This window comes from Vigna angularis, chromosome 6, assembly GCF_016808095.1.
Source record: "Vigna angularis cultivar LongXiaoDou No.4 chromosome 6, ASM1680809v1, whole genome shotgun sequence".
In the NCBI taxonomy this organism is placed as follows: domain Eukaryota; kingdom Viridiplantae; phylum Streptophyta; class Magnoliopsida; order Fabales; family Fabaceae; genus Vigna; species Vigna angularis.
In genome coordinates, this window is record NC_068975.1 from 23,840,680 (window position 1) to 23,853,620 (window position 12,941).

The 12,941-nt window shown below is 31.0% G+C and overlaps 1 protein-coding gene across 1 annotated transcript; it reads right to left on the reverse strand.

Moving 5' to 3' along the window:
- Positions 1–3,010: 3,010 nt before the first annotated feature.
- LOC108341507 (uncharacterized) lies at positions 3,011–4,160 on the reverse strand. Its single transcript, XM_017579181.1, has 3 exons — positions 3,990–4,160; positions 3,718–3,915; positions 3,011–3,064 (listed from the first exon to the last, which is right to left on the reverse strand). The coding sequence occupies exons 1-3, from the start codon at positions 4,158–4,160 to the stop codon at positions 3,011–3,013; spliced, it is 423 nt and encodes a 140-aa protein (XP_017434670.1).
- Positions 4,161–12,941: the final 8,781 nt, after the last annotated feature.

Consider the following 12,941-nt stretch of genomic DNA (forward strand, 5'->3'; position numbering starts at 1 on the left):
GCGACGGTGTTTTCGGCGTAGTTCTTTGAGCTTGGGATTTGGGTTTAAGGGTTTGAGTTTGAGGGTGAAGTGCCATCGAAGGAAGAAGGGAAAAGTGCTACCTTGCTTACTGACCAGAGAACTGAACAACGTGAGAAACAACTTTTTAGAGAGAAAAGCCAAAAAAAAAAGTAACCACTCTACTGCCTTGATTCAGAAGGAACCAAGGCGAAAAATCCTTTAGAAAAAAGAAAAAAAAACCTACTAATTCGGTTAACTGTGAACCGAGACAAAATCCTACTCTTTTTTTGTCTCGGTTATGAATCGATGTCAAAAGCCTACTTTTTTACCTCGCATGTATATGTATCGGTTCAGAAACCGCTGTCTATATGCAAAAATAATCGTTGTCATTTCCCTTCACTATACTAGTGACTCATAAAAACAACAATGAGTCTTCAAATTTTGTCCGAGAACGGGGAAACACATTGCTTTAAACCTAATAACATGGTTTTCGTACACTTCATAATTTGGATCATTATAATCTCCTCTTTCTCATAATTTGTTTTGATTTCTGCTCATGAAACATTAAATTTTCTATAAGAAGTTTTACTTTTATATGTTTCTCGATTTTTGGATATTTTTGCTTACACCTTTTGACAAATGTAAATATTTTAATATTAATTTATGGATAAAGTTAATTTAAATATGACTCTCTCTTCTTTTTTTTCATTTCGTTAATAATTTAAAATTTTTGTTTTTGATTTAAAAGTAATTATCATACATAATATCAAACTTTGCGACTCCTAGCTAGATTGTCATTAATATTTAAATCAACTAATTTAATCATTAATGATTCATATTGTAATTATTAGCAAGCAAATGTGGTATACCAAAACCGATCAGATCTTAATTCTATGATGTGCATCTTGATTATTAAAGTCACACTATATCTGTAACACTCTGTTTAATTTATGTGAAAAAGGAATAATAACTACATAGCTTGCTTTTAAGGTTAATAAGATAGCAAGTAATATATTTTACTAACTTATAAACTAAACTAATAACGCATGGGGTAAATATATATATATATATATATATATATATATATATATATATATATATATATATATATATATATATATATATATATATATATATATATATATATATATATATTGGTTACTTCGAAATTTTTTACATTTGATTGTTGTTCTTTTAAAACTTTGTCCATTTTTTATTTCTAATTTGATTTCACTTTGCTTATGTGCCACTTGCATATAGCTAATGATTTTAGGATTTTCTTTGCTACAATAATTGTTGTTTATGTTGCCCTATTTGAAAGGTAGATGCATGAATACATTGTGCTTGCTAATTAGCAGACAAGCATGAAGCAGCACAGTGCATGCAAATGCAATTGGCGTAAATCAAGTAAATTAAGACAGCTACTCATTAATAATGTCAATTAATTTGGAGAACATGCATGCATCGAAAAATTTAGAATTTTTAATTTTATTACTAAGTGGATTTAGTGTTACAAAAATAATTTAAATATGTAATTTAACTTGTAATAATTATGTAAAAATGTGATGTAGGATAGATTTCGTTAGATCTCACATCGATTATAAATAAAACAAATTTATATATAAGAGAATGCAAATATCATCATACAAGTCAATTTTATATGAGATTGAATTAGACTGACACATTTTAGGTTTAATACCCAATTTTATCCTCAGTTTGCTTGGGAAATCTCAATTTAGTCCTTCGTTAAAAAAGTAATTGAAATGAATCCTTACTTGTAAATTTGTGAGTCAAGTTAATCCCTTCTGTTAAATATAAGCAAACAGAGTTAATGAGATGATAATGTCGCATGGTTACGTGTCAAAATGTAATTGTGTGCGTGCTTACGTGTTGGTGAATTAGAGAAATTGGGTTTTATTAGAAATTGGGGATAAATTGATTTAGGGGTGAATTGTGGCAGATTAGGGCATTTTGGTTTGTGCGAAAAAAGAGAGAGTTGTTATCGCGAGAATCATTAACGTGAAGACAGAGATCGTGTAGACATCGTTCTAGAGGGGATTTGGACACACATTCGCGGAGATCGTGTTGGTGGGGTAAATTACGAAAAGCAGCATTCGAAGGTGCGTTTATGGTAGGTTTTGTTTAATGTTTGGTTGCTTTCGGTGTGGTCTCCCCATAACTTTTGATTTTTGTATGGTATGTCTGTTTAGTGTCCCCCATTGTCGGTGCATTTGCTTTGTTTCTGTTGCGACATTGTGGTTGTGGTCCCCCCTGATAGTGTGTGGTATTGTGTTGCGCCATTTGTTTTGTTTATTGTGGTAAATGTTCTTTTGCTTTGTTTGACTTGTTTATGGTCTGTATAGTGGTATGTTTATTATTTGTTTTTTGCTTAGATAACATTTGGGTTAAGGGTTAAGCACAGATTAACTGTGAACAATTTTTATATTAGATAATATCCAACTCAGACATTCAAGTCATGTTTCACCATAGGGGAAATTTGAGAATAATGGGACATTCGGATACCACTATGGTGAAATCACAACTTTAAAAATAGACCTTGATCGATGGAGTTAATTTGAAATATTAAGCATTCTAAAGGAGATGAGTTATAGGAATGTAAAGGAGTTATGGTATTAATTGGGTTGTGGTCCTGTATTAGAAGATTGTTTGGAACCTTTATTTGATGACAAAGGTGCTTGTCATGTGATCAATATTGCTATGTTGAATGATGAAGCTCACCTTTATGTTATACACATGGTGTGCGAACTTTAGTATCTTCTGGAGTTGGAATACTTTTCTGAACCCCAAATTGATAGACCTAGCGGTGAAGGACAAGTTGAGAGAGAGAGTGCTGAAAAGAAAGTTGAGATAGAGGTTGGTGAAGCAGATGTTGAGGTAGTGGGTGAAGCAGAGGTTCAGACAGTGGGTCATGTAGAGCCTTAGGAAGAAGTTGAATTAGAAGTAGCACTTGAGATAGAAGTTGAGGTTGAGGTAGTGGGTAATGTAGAGGCTATGGTAGAAGTTCAGACAGAGGCAGTGATTGATGTACAACCTCAGGTAGAACCTGAATTACAAGTAGCCCCAGAATTGATAGAAGTTGAGGTTGATGTAGTGTCTGATGTAGAGGGTGTGGTAGAAGTACAGACAGAGGCAATACTAGCATTTCAAGTCCAACCCTATGATGTAATTATGAATCATGTTTGGATGATTATAATATGAATTTCAATGATAGATTCTCTTTTGGATGTGCATTTCAAGTCCAATTTCTGATTATATTATCATGACAGATTCTCTTTTCATTATGATGTAATTATGAATGGATGTGCATTATCAACTTGAACAGAGTCCTGTATAATTTATTCACAGTAAAGTACAATGGATTTGTTCTTGAATTATATTACAAACAGTGACACTGTCTAAAAACTCCCTTACAGTGACACTGTTTAAAAAGTCCCTTATTATACACAACTCTCTTTTTGATTTTGTCTTGCTTTGCACCAATGCAATTTCAGAAGCCACTTCCTCATTTTATTGTCAGTTACACACCACTTCCTCATTTTATGTTCTATATATCAGACAAAATGTAAATTGAAACCATAATTTCAGATGCTTCAATTCAGATTTCACGTTCATTTCAAAACATACAATTTGCCCAAAGTGCTCTTCACATAAACTTTCTAATAGAACACATCATGGACTTTTAAACAAAATACATACAAGAATGATGTTAATGAACCCCAAAAAACATATCATCGATATTAACATCTTCTCCCTTTTCTGACAATCCATAACACATTTCTCCAAGCTATTAATCTTTCTCCTTTGCCTAACAATAGTACTAGCAGCATCATCTACATAATCTTCATTACGCCATTTAAATAAATTGCATCCTTGAAGTTCTTCATTTCTTGTCCTCTGTTCAAAATATCCAACCACAAAAATTTCATTAATCAACAAATTTTTTTTATCACAAACATTAAACTACAAACCTTGTAATTAGGGCAGCCCCAGAATTGTTTCCCCTCGTTCTTAACTGTTTTTGCCACTCTCAACACAGTAGCCTCCCCACAATGGCATATTTGGCTTCCAACAAATCCTCTGGATGAACCACCACGAGAGCTTCCCCATGAGCAAGACGAACAACCTTGATTCGAAGACATTGCGAATTCAAAGCGAAGCCCAAAGCGAGACAACTACATCAATCTTGTCCGCTGTTCAAAGTATCCAACCTCCCCACAATTGCTTGGTCTTCTTATCATTCTCATTGATAACATAAAAGCACAAAGAACACCATTGCTGGGCAAACAAAGCCTGAAAAGAAGAGAGAAGAGGAAAATGAACGCTAATTAATGTTTTATTATTGTTAAGTCAAAAGGAACACACTCACATCTTCAATCTCTCATCTTTTCAAAATCAAATTGCATCATTGTGAAATTGAGGAGCACACACACACCTTCAATCTCCCATATTTACAAAATCAAGTTGCACCATTGTGAAATTGAGGAGTTAAGGAACATTTTGGATCAAACAAAATTTATTATTTTGATTAAAATTATTTTTCTACCTCTTTTTTTTTTGAAGTAATTTATTTCTTTTTGTTGCACGTGGCCTTTCTACATTCCATGCATATCTCTATCTGTTAGAGATCATAAAATCATGCTTTGAACTTTGATCGAACTCTTCTTTGTGTAAATAGAATTATTTTAGGCTTTGAAGGTCTGGAAGAGAAAAATAGGGTTATTTAAGATAAGGGAAGTTAATCATTCTTTTTTATTGATAATTAGTTATAGAAAATGGAAACCTAAGATAAACTTAGATTGAATGTGAATTATGAATTTTTTCTGTCGATTTTGCATATTGTGTAGATGTGGTTTTTTGAAGTTTGAATTATAAATAAGTCTCGAATCTTAATTTTGTGAATTTGTTGAAGAATGTATGGTAAGTCTATTTTATGCATATTGAGTAATGTATCAATGTAGAATGAAAAAGGTACTGGGAGGCTTGAGGGCTTGGTTAAAATATTGTATCTTGAAAGATATTAAAATGGAGTATACCTGATGAATTAAACAGTATGAGAAACATATATTAGAATGAGAATCATTGGATGAGATTTGATATGTTGAATAATTTAAATTAATTCCTTTGCAAATTGAATGTACAATTGATAAATAGTACTTTAGTATAGATGAAAGTATTGAATGGATATTGTATATGAAATTTGTATAAGTGTTCTTATAAGAGAGATGACTTGTAGAAATTGTTGAATGAGTGTGATCTTGATGATGATGTGATAAATTGATGATCTTGGGTTTGAATTATTTGTATATCTTTAATGTGCATTGCAATTGTACTTACAAGCATTATATTTTTTTTATACTTATAGCCTAAGGAGATTAAGAGCATAAACAAATTTAAGTAAAACTTGATTGGTATGTAGAATGTATTTTGAAAGACATTGTTTTAGGAATTGTGTAAATGGTAGTTAATGGTTAGGGAGATAAAAATGATCTAAAGTTAGATAAGACACTTAATTTACACTAAAACTAGTTTTTTGTTGCATCACCTTTGAGCGCTAAGTAAGCTTCGTCAGATATTACTTTAAAAATTTGCAAACAAAGGTGTCAAAGGAATCTTACTGTTGGACGATACCTAGTCCGGTGGCACTTGAATACTATCGAACATGGGCGAAATAGTAAGTCCATGACTTTGTGGCGTTGAACAACAGTTGCTAACGCTAGATGATAACTCTATAAGACCTTTTAATACTGTATGTGATTTATATTTTTTATAAATAATTTTCTTTGCGTGATTAAAATGAGTCAAGACTGTTTATATGAAAAATGCTTAATGCAATTATTTTAAAAAACGTTTATTTATTGCTCATTACTTTATATCCATTCATGATTGATCCAAATGAAATTTGATTAATCTGAATATAATTATATGGTATTGTATGATTATATTGTATTGTGTATATATACTAAATATTTAAATAGTTCACTTTTCGTAGAATTGTTGTTTTTCCAATTTACTTAATACATAAATAGAAAATGTTACAAAATTAGTAAACAACTTTGGACGTAGATAGACAATTAGTTTTACTCTTTTTTTTTCATTTAAATAATAGGGTGAAAATTTTATCCCAAATAAATAAGAAAAAAAGCTAGTGCCCATTTTTCTTAAAAATGTTTTCGATTTTCATTTGTATTCTCCTTTTTTCTGAAAGTAGTTTCATTTTCAACTCATTCATGGACGCGTAGGGCTGAAATTGTTGAACTAAGTAAGTATATAATTAATTTTATTTAAATTAATTTCCACATCATTTTCCCTTTTTCACTTTATTCACTTTGTTATCATTGCAAATACCTATTTCTATCTCGTAACATGTTGAATGGGTTACGGATAATGTTTTTGTAGCAATAATTTAAGTGTTGTCTAACAATCAACTCCTGAAAGAATAAGGTCCACCAGTAAAACCTGACTTAGAATGCACCTCAAATTAACGTTATATTCAGAGACGTACACGAATCAATTAGATGAAGAATATAGTTATAGTAATAGATAGGTGATGCTGATGAATCCTTCAAGCAATTAGTGATGGCATTATTGAAAAGAGATTTTACACATGCACTGCTACATACACGTGTTGCAACTAAAAAAAGTGAAAGACCGACATGCACACTATTTGTTTTATACATTTGTCTTTGTCTTAATCCAAAACAATGTCTTTGTCAAGCGTCCGTCCAAATGAAGAAGTTTCAACCCAGAAGCTACCATGAACATGATCATGGCCGTGTTGCTTTTCAAAAGAACAAGGGAAAAACTGTATTTGAGCATGGTTTTTTATTATATCTAACACAATCTTATAAATTGTAATAGTAATATTTCTGTATACATTATAGTTATTTTTAGTATATTAGGTATTTCTCAATAATATATCAATAGTCTTACAATAAATGACATAACAAGTTAGAATACAAATTCTGATGTCATAATATAAATGAATTTATACTTATAAAATGAATAAAGTTGATAGAATATATTATTTAGTGAAACAACTTTTTTGATTTATTGTCTAACTTCTTTAAGATAAATATTTTAAATAAATTATGCTATATATTATTATGAACTTTAATTTTTTAACTATCTTCCCTCTTCAATGTTTATTAATCATTTATCATTATATAAAATTGTATTAAAATAAAGAAACGAGGTGCCATCATCCATTATCGCTCTAGTCACATACGTTGAATTGAATCATTTGAAACTTCCCTGCCACTACCAAAACGTCTTCTAATATCCCAACTGAATACCCTCAAAGACGGACATTGGTGTCCAACCTATCCATCGAACTTTCCAATGATGAGGTTGCTTTTAACGGGTCTAAAATATGTTGAAACCGCCCACGAGATTCATGTTGTAGGAGATATAATGTTGGTTGCAAAACCAATAAAAAATGCATAGATCCTAACTTAAAATATTGTTATTTCTCAAAGGACTTGTAAACACTCCATAAATTAATTTTGTATTGTAACTCAATTAGATCACAAAGTTCATATAATCACAAAAAATTTTGTTTGGTATTTTCATTAAATAGTTGGTGTATAAGGAATTTACAATTTGTTAAGATTAGAGTTCATCCACTTCATTCTCATGCATTAACAAACACCTCAATTTCATATTCAAGTCAAAATCAATTCACCAAAATACTCAAATCTTATACCTAGTGACTTTGATCCTACGATAACTCATCAAGTTCCAATCCCTTGAATCCTCATAAAGCAATCATGCATTAAGTTCAAAAGTCTTAAGATTACAATGAGTCATGTTCTATCCCTAGATACAAGCTCCATTAGGTATTCAATCATATTTCCTAACACATCAAGAACCATAAATCAAGTCAAAACAAGCATTAAGCATGATTAAATACTAACATGAATTAGAAAGACATATATCATTAACAACACAAAATTATACGAGAGTTTCATGTTTTACAACTAATATCAACAAATAAGAATAACCTTCCATGGTGGAGAACTTAAGGTTCGACAAATTGAAGAGATATGGAAGAAATGGAAACCAATGAAAAGATGCAAGCCCTCTCCCAAGGTACTTGACAGCTGCTCCATGCTCTAATTGTTCCTCCCCATTTGCATCAACGCCTCCAATTCTTGGTCCATCTTCCTCTTCAACCCCAAAAGGGGGAAAACCACCATGGATGAAGGAGGAAACCTAAGGAAGAGAGGAAGAGCTTCCTAACACTCCAAACAGCCTCCAAAGCCTCACATAAGCACCCTAGATAATTCTATTCATGTAAGAATGAGGAATTATGAAAACACTCGTGAAAACATGATTACATATCAACTTTCGCTTATCAGGGCTAATAAACTCCTCAACCGGCTTCATTCTCGCTTAGTGGGGCCTAAAAATTGATCCTCTCTAACTTGTAACTTGTTGAATGAGCCATATTTTCACCCAACGTCTCGAATATTACATTTTATGCTATCAAACTCATTCATTAGGCCAGCCAGCTAACCCAATGAGTCAGTCTGCGCCCAATGGTAACTTTTTGGTCGTTTGGGGTGGTCCATGGCAATATAACCCTACAAGTGAATCTTTTTTATGTTTTTAGCCATGGGTGCAATTTTGGAGCCCCTGAAGTGGGTATTTAATTAAAAATAATTCTTTCTTGTCCAGTCATGCTTTCTTGAGTTCCAACTTGTTTTCCTCCACTAAAATTGTGTTCCTATTTTCAGATTTCACACACTCAAAGAGAGATTAGCGGTAAAACAAACAAATACTAACTAAAACACAAGAACAACCCTACCAACATCGTTGCATTGGAGACCATCACCACAATTGTCACTGATACATGGTAAGGCAGTGCCACAATACATATAGTCGGTGTTAGTGTCACATGATAATCTTAGTGCCACAAATCAATATTAGTTTCATGTGTTAGTGTTAATATTAATGTCAATGAGTTTTTTATATTTAATTTGGTTTTTATATTTATTTATTTATACTTGATTGAGTCTCAATCTCATTTAAAATCGTACGATATTAATCATGTCCACAATATAGAAATTGTTAAATATCAACTTACACTAACTTAAATATTAATTGAATTGAGTTTACTTTTTAATAATAAATAATAAATAAATATTTTAAAAAAATTGGTAGAAAATATTATTTATTTTATAAAATTGTAAATGTTGAGTAAAATTTTTATTGTATTTTTAAATTTTAATGTTTGAAAAAATTATTATTTTTTTCTTTTATTAGCTTATTTATAAATTTAATTTCTAATATTACTAAAAAACATAAAATTTAAACTAAATTATGAATATATTGTATATCTTTTAACTTAATTCGGATAATTAAATCAATTTTATAAATTTGTCATTTATTTATTTTTATTGATAAAGTAAATATAATTCAACTAATTCTTAAATAAGTTAGTGGCTAGTTAACTTGAACAAATCATATATTTTGGATAAAAACAACATTGCTTAATTTTAAACAAATTTATGATTAAAAAATAAATATATAAAAATTAAATTAAATACAAGAAATATCAATATATAACATTGATGCTAATTCTAACTGCTGACACTGACACATATTATAATCCTTTCATGTGATGCGACTCTAATACATTTTTTTTTTAAAAACAAATCCAAAAAAATTTAAAAACAAATAAAAATATTAAAAACTAACATGTGACATTTACAACTACCATATTAATCTGAATTTATCCAAAGAAATAAAAAACGAATTAACGATTAGTAATTAAAGTTTATTTATATGCTATGCCTTAAATTATAAAGTCAATAGAACCTGCACAGAATTACATAAACATTACGTATCAGGTACTTAGATATACAAGGCACTAAAGTAAACAGTTACTGAAAGAGTGAAAATAAAGTAAATTAAAATTTTGATAACAAAACTAATAGTCGATATTATGCATGATAATTCAAGAACACATGAACTATTATTTTTATTTTTTTTATCAACGTACAGTTGCTGACTCTTTCTAAAATCATGGAAAATTCAAGGCATGTTCAACTTGTTACCACACTTGCACCTCCACGCTTCTGGATAGTACTCTGCAGTCACCGGAGTACCCGGCGGCACCGTCACATGCACCGGTCTGCAGGGTGTACAGTTGCCACACTTGGAGGTGCACAGGGGAGGTGATGACCCAGGTCCAACCAGAAACCTCCTTGCCCAATCCGAGGAAATCTTTGCTTTGCTTTCAAACACCGTACCATGTCCAATTCTCCCCTCATATTTCTGTTCAAAAACATAGTTACTCAGAAATTACTTGGTGTTCAATTACTAAAATTGCAACAAAAAAGGACACAAACACCATGGACCATACAAACAGAAATTTGAGTGTAACGTGTTTTCTCTAATCTCTAATGGATGTGGCAAGTGGGACCAGAAGGATGCATGATCCTTATTAGCATGCATGAATACTGAATAGTCAGTGATCAATTCAGTGCACTGTGGACCCAATGAGGAAGCACATGGTCCACTGGCCCCTTGTGTTACTCAATCACAGTTGACTCATGTATCAGACGGCTCACATTTTGCAAAGGTTCCTGCACCCTGCAACTATTTTTTGCTGCATTAATTACATCTTCTGTGTTTGGGAGGGTAAAATGTTGGACACTTGAGAAAATGCTGTCAAGTTTTTTCACTTACAGAATTAGACTTACACTATTCTAGCTTAATCCCCATTAAGAAAACTCTAATGAGGTAATTCCTATAGTTAGATGGACTTAACATTATAATAAGGAACATGACTTCTATTGTGACAATATGGTAACGTTAATGGTAGGTGATGGTTTATACCTGATGATGTGCATGAGTTTTGGCCAACACGGGGCACTTGCTTGCATCTGCATTGGAGAAGGAAGGAAGTTGAAGTGAATTTAGTTTGATTTGAGGAAAAGTAAAGAAGGTGAGGGAAAAGTAGAAAGATTGTGGTTTTGCATACCTAAACATGCAATGGTGGTGCTGAAGATGAGAGACAGCATGAAGAAAAAGAAGTTTGTTTTGTTTATGAAGAAGTTGGCATTTGATATCTTCGTCTCCATTACAAGAAGAAGAAAGACCTCTGAATCGATGAACAAGACTTCGTTGGAGAGGTTGCAAAATATGCCTGACACTCTCTCTGACCTTTAAAGAATCTCTCTCCACTCTCAAACTACAAGCCACAGTTGTAGGGTTTACATGTACGTGCCATGCAAATGTGAAGCTAAACAAACACCTAAGTACCTAACACTTTAAACCATTTGTCTGATTTGTCTAGGGTTTAAAAACCATATATATGTATATATACATGACATGATGTAATTTAACACAGAATACACCAATGTAAAGACAAGACTGTTAAACTGAAATTTAATATCTATATACAGCTAACTGATAAGTTATTGTCTGTTAAACATAATTATTAGTTTTAATTTAGAAGTAAAAGATGTAAGATTGAAGGAAGAATATTGAAAATGAGTGTTGGACAGTAGTGAATTACTGAATTAGGGTGATATAGGTACAATGTTGAAGTGTAGACATCAGACGTACATTGGTGTAGAGAGAGAGAAGTAGAAGAAGAGAAAAAGTGGTGGATTGATCGAATGTGACAAAGGGTTGTGCAATGAGGTGGCGTGGGTTGTGGCAGAGGTGTTTGCGTTACACAAGACATGACAGATTAAAAGCAAACTAGTAAGAAAACATCCCAATCTATGCCAATCATAGCTTCATAGGCTATATACCATGTTTGGCAAACCAGACACTCAAATATTGTACCAAACACTAACACTCACACACCCTATAATTAATCACTCGTTTTACTTAAGTAAATCGTGTAAAGTTTCAATCTTTTGTGACAGAATTTGGATTTCAATAAACATCATTAAAAGTATATATTAATTATTTACACTTAAAAATATGAAGTTAATTGTTTTTTAATAATGATTGATTTGTATTAATATAATAAAAAATATTACTACTGGAACTTTTCATGTTTTAGGAATTAGAAAATTTGGGGAAGGATTTTACAAAAGATGATGAATATGTAATATTAAAAAGTAAAGTTAACTTTAAATTCTTTAACCCTTGTATAAATCTTATTACTAGAGTAAAATCAAAATGTATTCCCTGGCTTTCTTTTTTTTTTTTTAATTACAAATATGTCATTTGTATAAGGAAACATAAGCATCATGAAAACATTTTGTTCTTTTTTTATGGACTAGATTATCTACTTTCCTTGACAGTGATGAAATTTGGATGAGACAACTTGTGGAGGTAATCATTTCATGTATTAAGAGATTTATTTTTTATTTTTTATGAAAAAGTGTAAAAGGACTTTATCCATAGAAGCCCAGTTGGAGATTTTTGTAACAGGATTGTCTTGCATGCTTTTTTTTTTGTGTTATTTATTATTATTTTTCCAACACACAGAAAGGAAGAACCATTCCATTCTTCCGCTGCTTTCTGCTAATCTTTGTCCTCACTTTTACTTTCTTTTTTCCCTATGCCTTTCCCTGTGCAGAATCTATTTAGCAACTCCATTTTTGAAATAATTGAAAAAATAATGAAATATTTTTATCTAAATAATTGTAATTTCGGTCCTGTATCTTTTTCATGTAACTTCAGTTTTCAAATTTAAAAAGTAATCATAGTTTTGTTTCAATTTTTAATTTTACAGATAATTTATTTTATTTTCATCTAATTGAACCTTAAAATTAACATATGTGTTTAAGGTATCATATAAAAACAAAAATTAAATATAAAATAAAAAAGAAACATGTATAAATTAGAAAATTTGATTAAAATTATTTATCTTTTTTCTAATTTTGAAAGCTAAAATTGCAAAAAAAAAAAAACTTAAATCATGGATCAGAAATTAAACTTTGAGTCATATTTTT

Bases quoted from the DNA above. Each gene is read 5' to 3' on its own strand.
- LOC108341507 (XM_017579181.1), bottom strand. From the start codon at position 4,160: ATGTCTTCGAATCAAGGTTGTTCGTCTTGCTCATGGGGAAGCTCTCGT. The intron at 3,916-3,989 runs GTTTGTAGTTTA...TATTTTGAACAG, and splicing joins GGGGCTGCCCTAATTACAAG to AGGACAAGAAATGAAGAACT. The intron at 3,065-3,717 runs GTATGTATTTTG...CTTGTAATTCAG, and splicing joins GGTTCATTAACATCATTCTT to GTTCTACCTGAGGTTGTACA.